Source organism: Acipenser ruthenus, chromosome 22, assembly GCF_902713425.1.
Source record: "Acipenser ruthenus chromosome 22, fAciRut3.2 maternal haplotype, whole genome shotgun sequence".
Taxonomy (NCBI): Eukaryota; Metazoa; Chordata; class Actinopteri; order Acipenseriformes; family Acipenseridae; genus Acipenser; species Acipenser ruthenus.
Window position 1 is genome coordinate 10,633,250 of NC_081210.1, and position 21,957 is coordinate 10,655,206.

The window sequence follows — 21,957 nt, forward strand, 5'->3', positions numbered from 1 at the left end:
AGGTTGAGTATTGCATAGTGAAGGTCTCAATGGTCACAGGCCAAGGAAAAAGCCACTCTTAGGAAAATGTCACAAGGACAATCGCTTAAAGTTTGTAAAACTGCATCTGAATGATGGATATGAGTTCTGGTCAAAGGTTTTGTGCAGTGATGAAACAAAAATCGAGCTTTTTGGTCTTGACTGATTCATATATTAAATATGTGCTGCAGACTCAGCCATATATATATATACAGTATATATATACACACACACACACACATATAATTACATTCATACATAATAATAGTAATAAAAATGCAGCAATATGAATGTTACATTAAAGCCCACTAAGACAAGAAAACATTTTTATAAAAGAAAGTTTTCAGTCTTGAGTTTAAAACTGTAACGGTCCCAGCTTCCCTGACAGATGCAGGCAGAGCATTCCACAATTAAGGAGCTTTACAAGAAAAAGCCCTACCTCCCATGGTGATTTTATTGACCCTAGGAATAACCAGTAGCCCCGCATCATGTGATCTTAGAGTGCGATTTGGAAGATACAGGTTCAGTAACTCCTGCAAATGACTGGGTGCTAATCCATTCAGGGCAACACAATCTTAAAATCAATTCTATACTCCACAGTGAGCCAGTGCAAAGAGGCGAAAACTGGGGTAATGTTACATATTTAACATAAGCGGTTGTTACATATTTAACATAATAAAAATTACAAAAACCTTTATATGTCATGGTTTAGCTTTTTTTTTTTTTTTTTTTTTAAAGCTACCTAAATCGGGTGGTTGGCAGTAGGTTTGTAAAGCTATAGATTGACTTAATTATTTAATATGAAATAACTCCATAGCATTGCACTCTTACTAAACTGCTACCTTCTCCGGATTCTGCTTGACTCTCCGCTGAGTACCCTCGGTCTCCCACTGAAACGCCTGCAAAACCAAATTATTTCTCTTTATGGCCATATAGGAAACCTAAATGTATTAAACAAGCATCATTGCCGTTCTTCGGGGTAATGTAGTTTAGAAACCAATCCTTTAACCCTTCCTCTCTGGTGAACATTCTGCCTGTTTGAGGTCTGACTGACATAACGTGACTTTCGGCTTGTGTATCAGGATAGATATCCACCGAAAGTATACGGTATTATACCTTTCTAAACAGCTGAGAATCTGAAGATTATTAAGATAATAACGCTTTTCCCTCTATGATGATTTCCATTACACGAGAGTAGATGTTAAAACTTCATGCTGATTTGAACTCGGCTCTCGCCAAGATAAGCACCAACTAAGACGTAGCTTTACAGTAAACTAATGTGATCCATATGTGTCTCCATCCATTTACGTTTCCTTCCATATGATGATGTAGATATCCTTCTGTGTGTGTTAATGGCTGAAGTGTAATGCTGGCTCCAGGGATCAGCTCATTTGCCTCCCTGGTGCATCAGCACACACAACGGCTGTGAAATATGAAATGAAATATACCCTAGGATTACCTAGTTTGAATGTAAAAGTTGAAAATGTACTTAAATGTAATTTAGTGATCTTCTACCTAAAAGTCTGACGTAGTTTGAATATTTTTAGTTTAATTCATATTTTTGTTTGTGTCATGCACACAAATGAGACAGGCTCAGTTTGGTTTGGACTGAAATACATTTTATCTTATTTGATTTCCTAACAAAAATCATTATTAATCACTAATTGATTGTGTCTATTCTTTAATAAAAGTAAAATCCTAAAAGTGATATTCTATATGTGTGTGTGTGTGTGTGTTTTGTAGGATGGATATAAGGACTAGTAGATTTTTCTAGCATTTTGTGCCATGGTCAAGAATTTTTTTTAAATTGCACACTCCTGCCTATTTATTGAAGCCCATAGGAACCACTTCTCAAAAAACAAAGAATTTTAGGAAAAATCTTTTGTAGCAAAAGTTTTGCTTTTGTGGATGAGGAAAAAAAGTTACAAGAAATAGATGTCTACAATTATTTATTTCAGCAATCTTTTTTGCAAAACTCCAAAAATGCTAAGTCAAAAGTATTCATACCCTTTGATGCTTTGATAGTATTGTCTACAAGGGGCTAGAAATGTCAATATGATAATGCAGAACCTAATTCTAGAAAGGTCTAGAAAATGCTGGATTGTAGGTGAACATTCTTGGAGAGTATAAAAGGGTTGATTGCTGTCATTACCAATAAGTCAATATGGGGAAAAGTAAAGAGCTATGTGAAGACCTTAGGCAGAACATTTATTTATTGTCATAAAGCTATGATCAAGAAGTACAAGACTCATGGTACTGTCACAACGCTCCCTTGGTCTGGAAGAAAGAAGGTTCTTTCACCAAGAACAAGTAGAAGAATTGTGAGGAAGGTTAATAACAATCCGAGATTGACTGACAAAGATATTCAAAGTGAATTGGCTGCAAGTGGGACTGGAGTTTTCATTTCAACCATAGGTTGAGTATTGCATAGTGAAGGTCTCAATGGTCACAGGCCAAGGAAAAAGCCACTCTTAGGAAAATGTCACAAGGACAATCGCTTAAAGTTTGTGAAACTGCATCTGAATGATGGATATGAGTTCTGGTCAAAGGTTTTGTGCAGTGATGAAACAAAAATCGAGCTTTTTGGTCACACTGATAGTCGTTACGTTTGGAGAAAGTCTGGTGAGGCGTACAAAGAAAAGAACACCATACCTACTGTCAAGCATGGAGGTGGTAATATCCTTCTATGGGGCTTTTTCCTCTAATGGCATAGGAAATTTAGTTCCAATACATGGTCAAATTGATTCCATAGCATACCAAAAGTTATTGGCCAATCATCTGAAACCCTCCGCTACAAAACTTGGTTTAAAGCTCAATTGGACGTTCCAACATGACAATGATCCAAAGCACACATCAAAATCTACTTCAGAATGGTTAAAGAAGAATAAAATCAAGGTTTTGGATTGGCTAGTCCCCCGATCTAAATCCGATTGAGAATCTTTGGTATGAGTTGAAGGCGTAGTTCACTTTTCCATGCTGAAAGCACTTGTTTTGTATTAACACCTGTCGCGGGGGATACACGTTAGTAACTTATTTGTTGCCCCTGTCTTTCTCACATACACACACATATATGCTCTCTATCTGAGTCTAGCAGAGCCCATCTCTGTACAGTGTACTCCCTGCTGAGAGTATTTATCCTGCTTCCCTTGTACGTGTGCAAATGTTATTGTTGAAGAAACTGGAACATCCGATTTACAGGAAATCTCAGAATGTTAATAGCTTGATGACAGCTTTATAGAAGTTCTTCATTGACAGCTATTTTTACAGTATTTTGTGAACTGGTCCGGAGGCATTGTATTGGATTCCCGCAAGCCCCTGCCTGCTGGCTGACGCTCTTCCTGCACAGGGAATTTGCCGGCCATGCTGCAGTTTCTCTGTGTGGTTTGGTTACTGGGGAAGCAAGGCACAAACAGTAAACAAATGGAGAAAAGTGCTAAAGCTCTGTCCGAGGCATGGCCAGTGTCTCAATGGAGAGTAGTTGGTGTACCTTGGACAATAGCATTAAAATCTCCACATAATTCTGCACACCACACTGTTCAGTACTTTAAGATCACAAAGAAAGAAAAAAATATTCAAAACAGGTGTCATGGAAATGCACATTATTTAATAATTATAAATAATTATAAATCCAGTAACAAAGCATTTTACTTAAGCATTTAACAGCTCTCAATATTAAAGTACATTATTATATGGATTTTGCAATATTAGCGCTCATTACATAATGTATTAAATATTTTGAAAAGCAGCATTGTATTCATTTAACAAAGGGGTAGCACATTATTCAACCCCCTGGTATGCATATGGAATTTGCCAACATTTCATGTGGAAAAGTCAATTTTGATCAACTCAGGCTAAACTGACACTTTTGGAACACATACAAATATAAAGTATGCCACTTTAAATAAACAAATGATTCTGACATGCTGTTGTCAGACCAGTCTGTTACACTTAGAAACTACTTGATCTTGAAGCTTATAGAAAGAATGTTCTGAGCTAAAAAAAAAAAAAAAAAAAAAGTCAAGAGCCAGCTTGATCCCTGCTCGTGAAAAAAGGGTTGTATGTTGCAATGTCCGGGTCAGCTGAGCTGATCCGGAGAGAAACAGCAAAAAGCACATTGGGTTGGGTCAATGCATGAACAGCCTGGTGGCCTAAAACAAGCATCCTAGGTAGGAAGGGATCATTGTGGGTGTCAGAAGAAATCGGCAGTACATCCTGTACAGTTTGTAAATCCTGCCTGACTCCAGGGGTGAGGAGGTCAGGCCATGACTGCATTTGGGTTCCCCAGCAGTCTCAAGGCCTTTTTCTTGTGTCTTTTTAAAATTCCTAAATCCATAGGACTGGAAACCCAGTCTGGTTAGTAAGTGTCTCTGTTTGTAAGCATTTTAAAATGATTTCAGGAAGCGATGTCCATCTCCAACCCCAACACCCCCCCCCAGGCAATAACAGAAACTGTTAGTCTGACATAGGGCTGGCTGGGTTAATTAAAGCCACCTCTACTAGAGTTTCTCCAATCCTCCCAATGAAATGCAGTTTGTATGGACTCAGAAGGGTGATTCAACATAGTCGTTGTCAAGGCGTTGGCGGAAAGGCGCGGCCAGCGAGCGGCTGATGACGATGACCCGTGGTGTGAGGCAGTCCTCACGCCGGTGCAGGATGTTCCAGATCAGCATGGCGGCTGCCAGCGTGGCCAGGAGGCAGGCAGCGATATCCACGTAGCAGGACCATGAGAGGTGTGTGTAGGGACCGATGCGATAGAATGTGACCAGCCCGATCACCAGAACAAAGCCTGCAGGTAGACAAGACCACAGCGGATATTTTATTAGAAGGCAGAGGGAACAGCAAATACATATTTACTTAGGGCTTTGTAATTTTATCAGATTAAAAAAAAAAAGAAAAGGTTCTGGGTAAAACATCAGGTGGACGTACAAAATAATATTTGCATTTATTTTAATAATTATACCACAACATACCAGTGTTTTTGGGATATAATAAAATAGTATATAAATATATTATTTAGGTCTAATTTTATATTTACCTAATATTACTTTTCTAAAGTGGTTCCATTTCAAGTGCGAAATGTAACTAATACCGAATGGGTATTTACCTCCTAGCCTGTGACGCAGTCATGCCTGCCCCCGAGGGTATAAATGACTGCGCACACAGATCTCTGTGCTATTTTTCCTTTCAAGCACTGACCTGACAGATGAGCCTATTCAGATAAGTACTTGTTACTTTTTCTGCTATAGATTTTTGCACTTGTTGTGTTTTTACACAAATTATATGTGATATTAAAAACAATCACAATATGTGATATTAAAAACAATTAGTTTTACTAATTACGCATATTTGTGCACTACGGCCTGTTGTTTATGTCACGCTGCAGCCTTGTGCACCACGTGAAGCCAGCGGCTTGAGTCGCTCCTTCCCAGGGATCAAGCAACGTAAGTCAGCTGACTTTGAGCTCTCCTCCCAGGCTGCAATAGCTCCGGCTGGTTATTTTATTCTCGTTTTGTCTTCTGCCAGGGAACCAGGGTTATGATAATAACCTAACATTCCCTTTTAAGTACAAAATGCAACCATTACCGAATGGGTCAGTATACCCAAGCCGTTGCAAGTAAGCAAGCCGCTTTTGGAGCAATAAACATTTTAATGATTTAAGTTGGTAAAAACATCATTATAACTTCATTTAAATATTTCAGTAGAACTCAGTAGAAACAGAACATTACATTTACTGTATGAAACGTATACAAACTCCATTAGCTCACAATGTGCCTGCAATGTTACCGGTAAAGGCACTCCACGTGGAGTGCAGGATGCGCCCTATAGCCTGGACGTCCAGGCTATTCCACTGCCGACCGTGGATGGGAGTTCCCAGGGGGCGCTGCTCGGCCCGGGGGAGGGGGTTTAGGTCGGCCAGGGTGTCCTCGGTTCACTGCGCACCAGCGACCCCTGTAGTCTGGCCTGGCACCTGCGGGCTTGCCTGTAAGCTGCTCGGAGCTGCGTTGTCCTCCGACACTGTAGCTCCGAGGTGGCTGCACGGCGAGTCTGCACTGTGAAAAGAAGCAGTCAGCTGATGGCACACTCTTCACGCAGGGGTGGTAGCAGTGAGCCGAGCTTAAATAATAAATGGATATTCTAAATTGGGAGAAAATAATAAAAAATAATTGGCGACCTACTAAAATGTATTAAAAAATAATAATAAAAAAGTAATTGCACTAAACTTTTTTTTACAAAAAGGGGTTTCAATTGAATTTTGGAGTAAAGACCTTGACACATCTGGACTGTTGTATATTCTGCAAGTTTGTTCAACAATGTGAATTAACAGAGAACAGAATTTACATTTACAGTAAATGGAACTGCATGAAGTGTCTCAAGGAAATTCAATCTGACTAAGTGACGAGGAAATGTGTTTTACAATTGACAAGGGGAAAAGCGCCTACATAAATATTAATGGTAGCAAGCCTTCATAAGTGATTTTTCTTTTTTTAAACTCATGAAATTCCATTTATTGTATGTAAATCCAGACAGAGATAATTCCATAGCTATGGAAAGAGAAAAGCAATTCATTTAAACAGTCAACATCCACTTAAGGATTTGTTGTATGAAGAATTTTCTTCATGCAAGTTTGTTGTTAGAAATAAACTAAATAAAAGTGAATGCAGTAAAGAGCAGCTACATTTTGTGTTGCACTGATTGAAGAAGACCCTCTTTAAAATTAGATTGAATTTAAAATTAGATTGAACTGGATACAAGTCTAGGAAAGACCACATAACTACTGACCAGTGTAGAAAAGAGAAGAAGGCTTGTATCTTTATTGCGTATGTCCCCAAATATTTATGTCATTATATATTTTTTTTCAGTATAAGATGCCGAAATTAGGTAACAAGTCATCCTTGGGTGAACTATCTGTACTTTCCTTAGCGCTGAAAGAGTTAAATACAAAACCATATCAATTTGAAAGCGCCTGGCTGATACAGACTGGTGTCTGAATTGCATTTTAACCCATGTGTGACAGGGACAGGCTTTATCACTGGCTTCTCAGCGCATGCGAGGCTCTTCAGGAGCAGCTCGGATGGTCCAGGAGAGCCGGACTGTCAGTCAATTGCTTGAACAGGGTGCTCGGCCAGTGTGACTGTGAATCCCTGCATTATTACTTTACGCTGAGGAGAGCAGGCCAAAAGATGTAAGAGAAAAATACCGTCGGTGTGTGTGAAACTGGCACTCGGCCGTGCCATAGAGAGATGGGTTAGTTTAGGGGGATCAAGATCGATCCCCATGCAGTATAGACCCCTTATAGCAGAGGTAGCGCTTGGCCCCTGTATTGGCCACCTTTTATTTTATAGCATTGTTTTGAAAAGTGTTTTTGTTTTTGCAATTTTGTATTGCCCTTTTTCCCCACTCTTGTTTACACTCCTGTTTGTGTATGTGCCCGGAGCCCTACCATTGCTGGTACGGTCACATGGTTTACCCTGCTTTATTTCACTCTGCCCTAGGCACTACCTTTGTTGGTACCTTTGTTGGTACCCTAGTGGCGGCACCGTGCAATAGCACCTGCATAATTGTGAAATGAATAAATCACCGAGGCTGAGCGGCGTTTCTAAGAAAATATTCTGTGTCCTCATCACTGCAGTGAACACCCACACCTGTCGCAACCCCCTGTCCACTCATTTCTACTGAATGTATTACCTTGAAAAGTCACATTCTGGAAGGCAGCTTATTCTAAAACACTGTTGCCATTTGCAGATAATTTCTAAATGCAAAATAGAAAACAAACACAAAAAACATCTTCACTTCTGTGTAAAGGCGTTAGTTGGCCGGGTAAAAACTAAATAGAACTTTGCCTGCGTTGTGTCTTTACTTTCAGAAACGGACAAATCCTGAATTCTTACAAATAACAAATAATATTGCAATGAAGATTATTTCTAAAATGTGTATTAAATGTTTATAAGGGGTTTTACTGTCAAATGGGACCCCACGTGACCCTGAAACTTAGCAGTGCTTTTTTATTTTTTTATTTGTAGCTTAGATGGCTAGGATTTTAATTTTTTTTTGGTCTCTATCTATGCTATGTTAAACGCTCTTGTCATTGTTACATTGGAAGCCAGTATAAAAAGACAAGGTTAAGTTTGGGAAAGCAATCTTGAATGAATCTCCCTGTGAGTAAGCAAGTGCTTGGAGGAGCTGTCCTGAAAAAGTCTTGCCTATTCGGAGACTGCTACCATCACTCACCGTCCAACAGAAGGAAACAGGAACGCAACTTCCTCCCGCTGCCCAAAATAAACTGATTTATTTCAGCAAAGTAATTTCCCTTCACAGGCCCTCTGCCTGAACCTTTGTGGGGAGAGACAGCCAGTGGCACGGAATCCTTCAGCACGCAGAGATTCTCCAATTGAGTTTATTTATTATTAGAATGCTTCCACCGACAAAACTTGCAGGAGCCTCATTTGTATCACAACTAGCCAGGGATTATCCAGTTAATATTACCTGACAATTATTATCCACAGGGATATAGTGAAGGTATATGTACAATAGCAACACAATGCATTCAGACATTTAGACAGTTTCAGTGTGTGGTATAGTTAGTTAAATTGTGTATAAAAAAGTACTCAGTAACGTTAATACCTGTGGATTACGTTTTGTCGTTTATAGTCATTTATTTTACCTTTAACACCAGTTAAGTTTCTCAGAATCAAGCTTGTTTCATACACTGTTTTATTGTTTTGCATTATTGAACTGTTCTCTGTTATACTATGGGCTAAGTTCCAGTGAAACTCATTGCACATTTTCTCTTTCAACAAGTTGGAGACATAGTAGGTCCCCTAATAGTTTGTGTGAACGGTCTCGCTCTTTAGTTTGTTGCTTTGATTGCTTTTAACTGGTTTCATTTACAGAGCCTGTTTAATCAAGGGCAGGTTGTGCAGTTAGCAAGTTGTGCAAAAGGCCCTGATTGGCAGCAAGGGAATCCAATCCTTCCTTCCTTCCTTCCTTCCTTCCTTCCTTCCTTCCTTCCCTACTTCCCACTAGAGGTGGATTGTGTGGTTGAATCCCTGTCAGTTGACCACACAGCTGGACAGCACCACACCCAAGACTTCCTGGCCCATCAACAGGTGGGCACAGGTGCACACCAACATCACAACCCCATTGGGTACTACCGTAAGTAATTACCCACATATCAGGAAGAGACTGGTCCTGTTCTATTTCACATTGGTTTCAAAATGTAACTAGCAGAACAGGTCTATAATCCATTTGCACATTCCATCTGTCTGTAACTCAGTAATCCTGTTCTGTCATCTATTGGTTCCATTCTATAACTGGGGTTACTGATTTTCCACTATCTTTTTCTCTTTGCAACTTCATTTTTCTGGGTTTTTTTTGCATTACACCCAGCTAAGTCGATTTAATTCATCATGTGACTACACTCCTGTGTCTCTGCTGAAACTTAAAATGGTGGCTGCACCAACAAAGAAAAAGAAATGCAGTGCTTCAGCAAAAGACAAATGAAATGCAGTGCTTCAGCAAAAGACAAATGAAATGCAGTGCTTAAACAGTTTCTGATCATCTATATGATGATGGTGGGATACTATTCTGCAAATTTTGCTGTCATTCGATATACAAGTCAGTACTCTTAAAGATCATATTGCCAGTTGTAAACACGTAGATAACAAGAAAGAAAAAAAGGCAACAAAAAATGTCAAAGCGCTGCATTCTTCTATGCTGAAAAACTCAGACCTAAGGTACTGCGCTCAAGGCGAGGCTTTCCCGAGGTAAGTAAGCTAAATGAATTGCGCATTTAATTATTGTTTAGTTTATTTTTTTCCGCTTTACCTGCATTTAATAAAGCTATAATTATCAATGTTAAACCATGACTATTTCCTAATTTAATTAAATTATCTAACGATGAAGAAACTATTTGAAAGCTATTTTTCTAGCTATACATTCCTTAAAAGAAAGTGTTCGCTTTACTGTGTAAAAGATGTAGTCACTACACTACACACCGTTTGTTTCATAAAGACATTCTGTCTGGAGACACACCTCTTGTTAAATTTTGCAAACAACAAGGCAGAATTAGCAAAGAAACAATTGGGAGGATTCATAATGTTTACATTAAAAGGGGCGCTATTTAAATCACAATGGGGTAATACACAGCCGAGAACCTGTGTAACAAGAAGTCGGTCAACGCGCCTTTTTATCAAAATGTTTCATTTTTTATCCTGATTATTGTAATGTCAGTAAAATGCTAAACTTCATTTGTGGAGTACTGTACATAGGATTACTCTCATATGACTGTTACTAAACTGTTTCATATTTTTTATTGTTATTGTAATGCCAGCAAAAAGCTAAACAGGTCTTTTCAAAACATCTTTATTTGTAGACTGAACGTCTACAAATAGAAATGTAACTATTACCGAATGGGTATTTACCTCCTATAGACCTGAATCCTGAAAATGGTATACCAAAACTGCTCTTTGAGCCTCCGACACAGTCGTGGCCCCGCCCCCGAGGGCACACAAAGACTGTGCTCACAAATCTCGATGTAATGTTTTCCTTCAAGCCTGCTGCAATCATGGACGCAGTGACCTTAAAGGTTTATGTTTACATTTCTATTTCAGGGAACCAAGGTTATGATAATAACCTAACATTCCCTTTCAAGTACGAAATGTAACCATTACCAAATGGGTGAGTGTACCAAAGCCGCCACGAGGGCAACATTGCAGAGAACTAGAATGCTACAAGGCTAAACCGAACTCCAGTAACAAGTAGCTGGGGTGAACAAATTTAGGGAGAGTTTCACCTCTATGCCTGTGTTGTAAGGGTTGACTGGGAAGCCGTCCTTAACACTCTAGTTCCAAAACCAGGGTTTTGAGGATCCACGACATTAGGTCTGTAGAACCTAGTGAAGGTATGGGGAGTAGCCCACACTGCTGCATTGCAAATGTATTTGACAGATGCACCCTGGAATAAAGCCCACGAAGTTGACATGCCCCTGGTGGAATGGGCAGTGAGCTTTTCTGGAGGGGGCAAGTTGGCCAGCTCATAGTCAGTTTTGACCATGTCTGCTATCCACTTGGACAGCCGCGGCTTAGACAGGGCTTGACCACGGGACTTCACCCCATAGCAGACAAAAAATTGATCGGACTGCCTCCAACTTTTTGTCTTATCAACGTAGTACGCCAGGCCATGAACTGAGCGTATGGAGCTGATGCGAGATAGTCTTCGGCAAAAGGAAGTATTGGTATGGAGTGTGACCTTTGTCCTGGCCTTTGTAAAAATTAAGCAGGATTTTGCAATGGAGAATGCCTGCATCTCACTCACCTGCTTTGCGGAGGTGATAGCAAGCAAGAAAGCCGCTTTGAAAAATAAATATTTCAGCTCAGCTGAATGCAGGGGCTCAAATGGAGGATTCATGAGTGCATTAAGCACCACGTTTAGGTTTAAGTGAGGAACAATGTCCTTCATAGGCGGCCGAAGCTGCCGAGCCCCTTTCAAAAATTGCCCAATCCGGAAGTGAGCTCCTGGGGAGACTGAGTCAATCTTAACATGACAAGCTGAAATAGCTGCCGGATTTCCCCTCGTCAAATAGGTCCTGCAAAAATGGCAGTATTACTGCTATTGGAAAAGTCAAGGAGGGTCCCAGCGCCTCAAAGTAGAGGTGAACCCTGAGGTGGTAGCCTCATTGGGAGAGGTTTGGGAGAGCAGAGGTGTTTTCTTTGCCTGCCAGGAATCAACACACTGTCCCCTCTGACTCTCCATGATAGTAAGGGGGAGAGACCCGCTGGCAGTAGATGCCATGGCACATCAGTGGCCAAGGCAACTTGCCTTCCCACCGCTCACGATGCTCCCGCTGTGTCTGGAGAAAATCAGACGGGACTGGGCCAGGGTGCTATTAGTAGCCCTGTATTGGCCCAGGAGACCCTTGTTTTCAGCCCTGATACAGCTCCTGAGCGGCCAACCGTGGAGACTGCCCAAGTGCTGCAACCTACTCAGTCAGGCGCGGGAGACCTTATGGCATAGACCCATTCAGCCTACAGCTCTGGGTTTGGCCCCTGAATGACTGCATTTAAGCCGCCTGGGTCTACACCCTGGACGGGACACGAGTCCATCGCAGGGCAACTAAGGGGCAATTTAGGGAGGCCAATCCATCTAGCCAGCATGACTTTGGACTGTGGGAGGAAACCCACACAAACACAGGGAGAACATGCAAACTCCACACAGACAGACCCCTGAGGCCGGAATCGAACCCAGGACCCTGGAGCTGTGAGACAGCAGCGCTAACCACCGCGTCCCTTTTAAAGTAAGATAGCTTTCATTTCTCTTCAGACAGGATCATCTTCAGTTTCATACAATATTAATACATAAATAAATAAATCGGATGGTTTGATAATTGTATTTAAAAGCGTGAAATATACTTATTTCCGCATTCACTTTTTTTTATTCTTCATGGTGTCAGACTATTTGAAAACAACAAAAGCAACATTAATGCGGTAGCCTAATAAGTACATTACCAACCTATGTGTTTAAATAAAATGATCAAACCATCAAATTTATTTATTTATTTATTTATTTATTTATTTATTTATTTATTTACATTTCAAAAGTACAAAAACAGATCTACTTCTTCAGATTGGCTTTGGGTAAAGTGCATTTTCTGCATCTTGATGGGGTTGTATTTCGACTTGGGGTCCTAGATAGATAGATAGATAGATAGATAAAGAAAAAAAAAACACCCTTGTCACTACCTCAGCTTTATTGGGGCATTCTCTTCTTCTCTGATCAGAGAGAGAGGACACACCTCTGATCTCAAACCCCATCCACTAAGCAGACATATTGAAAATACCTTTGAGAGAGAGTTTAAATTTATAAGTGTAAAAACTTGTAACGGTGTTAACAACGAAAAGAAAAATTACAGGTATGTTGTTTAAATAGTTGTAGCAACACATGGGGATGTATAACGATATATTTTTTGGAGCTCCGCTAATTACTCTTTAACCACGCAGTCACACAGCCTCCCTTGCAGTCCCTCAACTCTAACCACGAGGCCACATTGCTCACCTCCCAAGAACAACAGCAGCAGTTTTTTAGGAGCTATATGCTCATACTCGTTGCCAGTGCGGAGACGGGGTTTCTTTGAAAGTCAGGATGCACATTTAAAGAACTGCTGTGTATAAAACTAATAAAAACACCAATGGGAAAAGAGAATCCCACAATCTAAGGTCCGCAACTCTCTTGCCCAGCCTTCTAAAATGTGCTGAGGAAATGCGGTGTGTGTCTGTTTAGCTTGTTGTTTGCATTGCTCCATCGCTATTATGCCACCAGGAGCTGTTTGCTAATTTTAGCCACGCTGCCTGTATGTATGTGCAGGCCGGCGGCCCAGAGCTGCTCCAAACACAGAGCGACTGTTGGACGCCAGGATATCCCGGCTCAGGACGAGGAAATGCCTGTTACTACCTGTTATGCAAACCCGAGAGGGGGGGGCGGTGGGAGAAGTTAGACAAATCTCAGCAAACAGATCATTGTTTGGGGAAGAACTGGTGTCCAGATAAGCAGGGCAGTCGTTCATAGTTTTTATGAGAAATTGAAACCACACCGTCGTTGCTTCATTGGGGCGTATCTCTTCAGGAATACGGGTAGGACATTTTCTTCGCCTGGCAGTGATCAGAGAGAGGACACACCTCTCAAACCCCGTCCACTAAGCAGACATATTGAAAATACCTTTGAGAGAGAGTTTAAATTTATAAGTGTAAAAACTTGTCACGGTGTTAACAACGAAAAGAAAAATTACAGGTATGTTGTTTAAATAGTTGTAGCAACACATGGGGATGTATAACGCTGTATTTTTTGGAGCCCCACTACTTACTCTTTAAAGTTGTGGGAATAGTTCATAAGCATTGCAGCCTCATTCCAACTGAGGGACTGTGAGTTTGTCATTGTGGGTAACTGAACTTGTTAAATCTAGTAATTAAATGGTAAGTTATGTAGGAGGTACTGTTTAGCTTGGAATAATTGATTGCCTTTCTCTCTCCTACACAGTATTGCAAGATGTCTAGAGTCTGCTGTCCTGCTCTTGTGATTAGTAAAGTTATGTGTATATTGATAAAGAGGTCTGTACTCACTGGCTAGCTGGAAGAGGGCGGCTATGACCTCTTCCCACCACTGGGAGTCTTGGGTGATGAGGGGCAGCTCCACCAGTCCCAGCAGGTAGATGAGCTGTCCAGCCGTCAGGGCCACGGTGGCTATCATGTTACAGGCGCGCATCATGTCGAACTGCACTGGGGGATGAACAGCAGGGCATTAGAGCAGCAGGCTAGCCACAGGGGCACCACAGGCAGACAACAGCATCTAGAGGTGTTAGCTATTAATGTACCAGCTATACCTAGTATTACATTTATTGCGACTTATAGCAACAAATTACTAAAAAACAAAACAAACAACTGTGATAGATAACGTTGGGTTATTTTATGCAGTGTTGACATTAAATAATGTCTTTATCATAGTTTTTTTTTGTGATTTTGAACTTTTTAAAACCCGCTATAAGGACAACAGCTCCATCGTGGCGTTAGGTGTATGGTACTTGGTTATACTTAAGAATTGTTGTAGTTTTGTAACTTTGCAAGTTTTGACAACAATGGTGAGTTGCTCACTGGCTGATATTTCTAGTGCGTTATCAGCAAGTACAATATTTATCAGTTCTATCACATTACTCGGGCCATATTTATTAAGGTCTTTATTCCAACGTGCAATATCCACCTGCTATAGGAAAACTTTCAAGAAATACTTCTAGTCAAAATGTTTGGCAAATCATTTTATAAGTTTCTTTTAACATTACTAAACCTAATAAACTCTTGAGTTGAGTCCTTGAATTAAATGTGCTTGTTAATGTAGTTCTCTGTTTTTAAAGCAATATTTTATGCTGCAGAACAGGTTATAAGGTTGTGTGGTCATGGCTCCCATTAGCCCCATTAGGCTGCTCGGGCCTAAATTCAAAACCCGACCTGACTCACTTAAAATTAAAAACGCCATAATCCACTCACTGATAAACACACTTCCCTGACCTGAGCCAGAACTATATGCCTCTTTTCTACTGTACAAACGATCCACGCCGGGGCTGTACTGAGCCATCTAATACCTCGTTTCCACGATTACTATTTCCATACCATGTCAGCACTGTACTTAAACAGCGCAGTAATGGAAGCATGCCAGGTTGTTCCCACCAAATATATAAATCTGTGTAGATAACAGAAATGACGCAATACGTACAATGGTAACCATGGTAAGACATGGTATCGAAGATGCATCAAGATGGATATGTTAAATCGTTTTTTTGTAGTTGTTGTTTTTGTTGTTTTTTTAACGATGGTTTAGAAGCTATAGAAGATTTACATTATCACTCAGAGCAATATATAAAGTTATTGTGTAAGTTCACATTGGTTTAGACACTCTTTGACAATAACGTTTTGTGTACATTTAATTCAATTATTGATCTTACAGAAAATTTATGAATTACTGAACTATTGAACTTCATGAACAAAAAAATGAAAATGACTGAAAGCAGAATAAAAATATCAATAAACTATTTACATAGACGGCAGCAGTCTAACGGACAGTACAGCCTGACAGCAAACCTTTCTGCTATTATTAAAACAAGCAAATCTACAAATAATCGCTGGTTTTCAGGTGCTGCAAATCTGTAACTTTCCCTCTATCTCATTTCCATGTCAATATAAGCCTTGTGAATGGCCAACATGTTTTTATTTTTTCTTGTTCACAACACGGGGAAACATTTAATTCTGTTCCGGTAGGCTAGTGAGATAAAGTGACACTTGTATGTTCCTAACGGCAGTATTCAGTTGCTTTTGGATGTTATATGCTCAACATGTTTTTATCAACATTTTAATTTTAAAATCCTCCCACGGAGTTCTTTGTTTGTTTACCAACATTTTTTCCCTTTTCATTACACGTTCTCGCATACACCCACCTGCCTCTGGGCAGCTACCATGCCAGTATCAGGTATGAAAGGATGCTGGCACAGTATGGGTTTTTACAAAAATTGTGGAAACAATATGGCACGCTTTCATAACAGTGACAGCACCATGGCAGCATGGTGCTACAGCGTCGTGGAAACGAGGTAACAGTGTGGTTAAGGAGTGCCAGGGTTGTTTTTCCACTGCAGAGCCGAGCCGTGCTACTGACGTCACATGCAACGAAGGACAGTTGTTATTAATTATTGTTATTAATTAACTCAGTTTGCCAAAAGATGCGCAAACAAAAGGTGTTCAAAAATTAATAGACCAACAGTACAGCTGTATCTTGTATCACTATATTTTGTAAATATATTTAGGAATTTATTTATAATTAAAGCTACCTTTAATAATTTTGTTCGCGCCACGGAGCTTCTAAACAACAGCCACTGCCTGCGAGCTGACTGACACTGTCAGTCAGGAAACAGAAGAATGCAGGGCGTCATGGTGACAAGCGCTAATTAAGCAAAAGGTGCATTTTATTTTCCGCATTTTTTTCTTTATATTAGTATAATAAAGATCAAGGATGAGAAATGTGGTTGAATTTTGTGTTTTTGAATTAAATGTACCGTACCTGCGATTTTATGTCAATTTGCTTCAAATTGTCAGAAATTCAGGCATAAACGTTCTAATTTCTGACGCACGACTCCAGATTTTCCTGAACACTTCAGCGTCCCGAGGCTGTACTTTTATTGCTCGCTGCCCACCATGTTGTTTGTTGTTTGTCTTTCTGGAGTGTACTGACTGATGCAACATAATGATGAAAATCCTTAACCCTGGCCCGGCTTGGCTGCGAGCCAGATTCAGAAGTCTAGTGAAGCCAGAGTTTCACAGTTTGGTTCTCGCTTGGCTCGACAAATAGTCAGTGGAGAACCACCCGTACCCGTAACATACCGAGCCCTCACGGGTCGGATGTGCCAGTGGAGAAGGGGTATAATATACAAACTACACCCGACCCGACCCAAGTCCGACACTTTAGCAAGGCTCAAAATGTCATTACACTAGCACTAATATTCTTATTATAACTAGGCGGAACACAGATACCACAGTGTTATAACAGTGGCTCCTGACTACAGCGTCATAAAGTCAAAGCACTGTAGTAGGGGTGTGCCGATTCACGCTGTGAACGCAGATATTTTTCTTGACGATACAATTATATTTATATTATTATATTTAATTATATATTTAATTTAAGTAAAATGTAATCTATTGACATAAACATGCACTAATTGGTGTCTACAATGATAATTAGAGAATATTATTTAGCATGCACTCTAGCAGTCTCAGCTACCAATCGCTGTGTTCAGGGTGTTTCTGTCAAACCCGCTTGCAGCTGAGTGAAAATGAATCTGAGCGGAGGCAGGTTATGAATGTTGATAATCTCATCAGGGGGATGGCGAAATTCAATCTGCTCTGGACAGTTTAAAATCCAGTGGATTTTTGTGAACCAGAACGTAGATCACTTAGTGTTCCACAAGAAAAAACTCAAAATATAAAATGCATTTAGAACTGTTTTTTTCTTTTTTGTCAGACCCCGAACTTTTGAAAAACTTTTGTTTCCAAGAACTGTGCACATTATTATTATTATTATTATTATTATTATTATTATTATTATTATTATTATTATTTACAGGGCTCCAGACTGCAAATTAAGCAAAATAAATAAATTATAAACAGTTTTTTCAGGGTTAGACACATTGGTGCCTGTAACTCAGAAAGGCTGCCTCTCCCTTGAAAAGCATGTGTCAATATTTATGAATGTACTGTGACAATGGTCTGTTAGGGGGAAAAACGCATATCACATGTTTTAATAAACTGAAGCGCGAGAAGGATGGTAAAATAATAATAATAATAATAATAATAATAATAATAATAATAATAATAATAATAATAATAATAATAATAATGACAATTTCATCGAATACAAATGCTTTAAGCACAGATAGGTGCTGTATTAACACCAAAGGAATACGGTAACCGCAGTTTCATGCAACAGTTGTGATGGTGACCAAACGTAAGTGAGTGTTGTGTAAAACTTTAATATTTAATATCTTGTTTTTACTGAAAAATAAACAGTGACATGTAATCATAAGAGCTGTCAGTGTTACATGCTGTCAGACTTCACACTGAGCATGGGAGCTGCAGCATGCTATTTCACGTTACACTGTACACAGTCAGAGGTGCAGTCACCAATTCCAGACACAACACTTTTAAATATTTAAACTATAAACATGCTGCATTAATTGCAGTCATCAGCTGCATAGATTATTATGCATGTATCACTTTAGTGTCTTGGCAAGTTGTTGTATTTTAAGCGGTTGAATATGATAGCAACCATCTTGCTCCTGAAGTGGCACCCATCCAGCAATTGGATTTGGCGACCTTTTTTTTTTATTTGGCCTATGAGCCATTGGCTCCCAAGGCAAAAACTTTGCCTGGAGCCCTGATTTTGTAATTTTGTTTTAAATAAATGTATTTTAAAGAATAAACAGGTTGTGAAGCTTATTTGACCAAAAGTGCTTTACCGGTGTTATTGCAAACACTTGCACAAGCAAATGAGACAATTGTGTGATTTTTATGTTTCATGCTTCATTTACCGTATCGTATTGTGACCCTCGTATTGCGATATGTATCATATCACTAAGACACTGCAGATACCCAGCCCTGCACTGTAGTCTTGAAACCTGCTTTCCTTTCACAAATAGCACTTTGGAGTGAAGACCTTGATATATCTGGATAATGTGATTTGGAAGGGTACCCCTGTTTTAAAAGAGCTGACGCAGTACTGCATCTATGCGTTTTAATAGGGCATATCAGAATTTACAGATTTTAAATGGTCATTTCAGTTTCTAACAGTGCATTTGCTTTATTCGGAACAGCCAATTTAATTCCTATACAATCCACAAAAAAAACTGCTGCTGTATGCCCAACCAAACTAGTGTATAGCTTCTGAGGATACAAGATGGAAGTATAGTATCACTTTCATGTGATATACAATTAACCCCATTACCCAAGAAGAGTGGATCCTTATGTTTGACTGTACAGTATGCGGCTCTATTACAGTAGGTAGGTCAGGATTTTATTTGACAGTTCAATTCATTTTCCACAGTTGCAGGGTTACGACTATTTAACTTTTCTCCTGATTTGATTCTTTTTTTTCTTTTTTGATTTAAAACATTTCTGTAGCCCCCTAAGAGCAGTATGTTCTTGCACAGGTACAGTAGGTAAGTTTTATCTTGCAGCAATTGTCTTATCTTTGTTTATAGTAACACATTTATAAACACATTTTGTCAAATCGTTGTAGGACTGGTTGCCATGGTGTTGTAAATGTATTTAGGAAAGGCTAGATGATACACCTTTGATCACAGTCTAATCTTTGTACAGTACAATAAAATGATCTGCTTTGATTCTAGGCTTGTTTATGCATACATTTGCTTTTGCTATTTCAAAATACTTTTTTTATCCCATTTTTATCTCTCAACCTCCATTCTACATGTCTGTCTGTTACACTGAGAAGTACTCCATATCAGAACAATGGCAAGTCCGTGATTTTTGTGGGTCTATCCTAATACACATAAATAGTCTTGGGCTTAATGACTTGTCCAATAGAACAAACGCTACAGTTTCACGTTTTGGCTTAAGGTTATGAGTGTTTTTTTTTCTTTTCCCCCTCCCAGCCCCTCTCACTCACACTTGACTGTGCTGCGGGACTCCTGAAAGCCAGCGTACTCTGCCCCCCAGCCCAGAGTCTGGCACTGCCGCTCTCCTGCCTGGCCCTGGCGTGCTGCTCCCCCTGCCTCCCGGCCCCGCTCCGCCATAAAGCACATCTTCCACAGCCCCACGCTGCGCTTGCGCCCGTCCTCCAGCGCCTGGAACACCCAGCTGGGCGTGAAAGCTGCCACGTTGTTGAGGATCAGGGACAGCAGGGCCACAGCCACCGCTGCGGCCACCAGCTTCTGAACAGCCATCCACTGACCGAGAGTCTCCTCTACCACTTTCTCCTGCTCCTCTCGAGTGAGCTGCTTATCAGCTGCGGTGCATCCGAAACAACAAAATCACCTGTGCAAATGAAACCCCTTTAATCACAGCTAGAGGACATCTCCGTTCATTCTCAGCTCAACTGTCTCTCATGTATCCCTTTGGGTGGTAGAAATCCCTTTTTATCCTTCCTCTTCAGATTTTGGTACTGACGGTAGTTCTGCGATTAACCGACAGACAGGCAGGTCCATTCCACAAACTGGTACTGCCTGGCTCCTGCTTTGAGTCCCCTCTCTTCTTTTTACTATTTTTCTTTCTCTTCTTTCTCTCTGAGCCCAGGAGGGAGGCTGGTTTTCAAGCAAACAGCAGAAAGGCGTCTCTTTTTCAAACTCTCCTCGGACTTGGAGGGGGGAGGGTGGGGGGGGGTGGGGGATAACAAAAATAACAGGAGAAAGGAAAACCAGATGCCTGAATTCTTGAGGTTGTAGCACACAGCTTTGCAACTGTAAATTATTTTCTCAGCATCTCATTTTCAGAGGTGGTAGAAAGCTCCAGCTTGGATTTCCCTCCTTCTTCTGTCAGTACTCTCCACGCTACAAGTCTGAAAAGCGATTCACAGGCAGTGGGGAGGCTCACACAGACGTGTCTCTTGAGTGCTGCTGTTGTCCAAGAGGAAGGGGTTTCACTGTGCTGTTTTGGTGAGCTTCAGGGCGTACTCAGTCTCTCTCTCACTGCGACAAACACTCAGCACTGCCACTTCACAGCTAAACAGCAACAGGATGTGTTTCCTGAGAGGAAAAGGAATGGGATGAAAATCCCCCCCTCCCTCCTTCTCTGTCTCCTCTGCCTCCTCTGCCTCTCTAATGCCCACTAACACGTTCTATTAATCTCCCCCTCGGTCTCAACCCCTCTCTCTTTTACCCACCTCTTTCATCTCTCTACTGCTTCAGTCATTAGAACTAACATTGATATTGGGTTAGAAGAGCAGGATCTCGCTTGGCTTGCTGGTTGGATTCATAGTCAAATGGAGCTGCTGCTGCCCCGGCAGTCTGAACTCCTGCAGCAGTGTGTTTTTGTGCAGTACGAGGGTCCCCATAGAATCCTAGAATTTCCTGTTTAATAAACAGCACACATCTGTATCTCATTGAAAGGGGAAGGGGGCTGGAACTGGAATAGAGAACAGATGCAAGAGGAATCCACAGGGCAGCTACACAGGAGCCAGCTAGGCGGCCGGGCGCAATACTTTCAAATCACTCGCGCTATCTTATCCGTGCTAAACAAAATTCAATTATCTTCAGACATCTGTTACCAGTCATGCCTGACAACACGTAGGCCTATCATCAGGTGTCTTCTGGCAAATTTGCTATTCACTAGAGGCAGTGGATCTACAGCCTGGGATTCAGATTGCTGGCACTCGTTCCTCTTTCCTTTTTAGGATTCAATCTGTGTGCCATCTTAAGTAATACAGAACCACAATCATGATACACTATGCAGTTTGAATGTCCAGTTCACATGGTTTTCATAGATTTGTATAGACTGAAAAATTGTAATCATTGTTTTTTTGTGTGTTTTTTATATCTTAAAAGGATAGCATTTATTATTTTTGATACCAAGCAACCAAGTAAACTCATTGTGGCAGCAGAGATTACTTCAGCGAGTCCCCTTATGACCTTGATAACCAATAGCAATAATAAATTAAGTAAAACCATGAAGTCAGTGAATTCAGTAATGGTAAATGATAGCAATTTGGCCAAGGGGAATGACAACTGGGTTGGATATTAAGTAAGCAATTGGTTTGTGTGAGGAAGTCTACAAATGCCCCACTCCGGAGCCCAGGATGTTCTTTCTATTATTATTTCTTTCTTTCTTTCTTTCTTTCTTTCTTTCTTTCTTAGCAGACACCCTTATCCACGGTGACTTACAATCGTTACAAAATATCACAGTA

The 21,957-nt window shown here is 40.4% G+C and overlaps 2 protein-coding genes across 2 annotated transcripts in view; one reads left to right on the forward strand and one right to left on the reverse strand.

Annotated features, from left to right (window-relative positions):
* LOC117431834 (intraflagellar transport protein 140 homolog) overlaps positions 1-21,957 on the forward strand; it is an 85,904-nt gene that overhangs the window by 51,094 nt on the left and 12,853 nt on the right. The gene's annotated exons all lie outside the window — the stretch shown is intronic.
* On the reverse strand, positions 3,588-21,278 carry tmem204 (transmembrane protein 204). Its single transcript, XM_034053158.3, has 3 exons — positions 19,726-21,278; positions 14,130-14,285; positions 3,588-4,804 (listed from the first exon to the last, which is right to left on the reverse strand). Exons 1-3 carry the CDS (start codon positions 20,000-20,002, stop codon positions 4,560-4,562), a joined length of 678 nt encoding a protein of 225 aa, XP_033909049.1. The 5' UTR covers positions 20,003-21,278; the 3' UTR covers positions 3,588-4,559.

Coding starts and splice junctions, on each gene's coding strand:
- tmem204 (XM_034053158.3), bottom strand. CDS start 20,002: ATGGCTGTTCAGAAGCTGGTGGCCGCAGCGGTGGCTGTGGCCCTGCTG. Junction 14,286..19,725: donor GTCCCGCAGCACAGTCAAGT/GTGAGTGAGAGG, acceptor TTCATCCCCCAG/TGCAGTTCGACATGATGCGC. Junction 4,805..14,129: donor CGCCCTCTTCCAGCTAGCCA/GTGAGTACAGAC, acceptor GTCTACCTGCAG/GCTTTGTTCTGGTGATCGGG.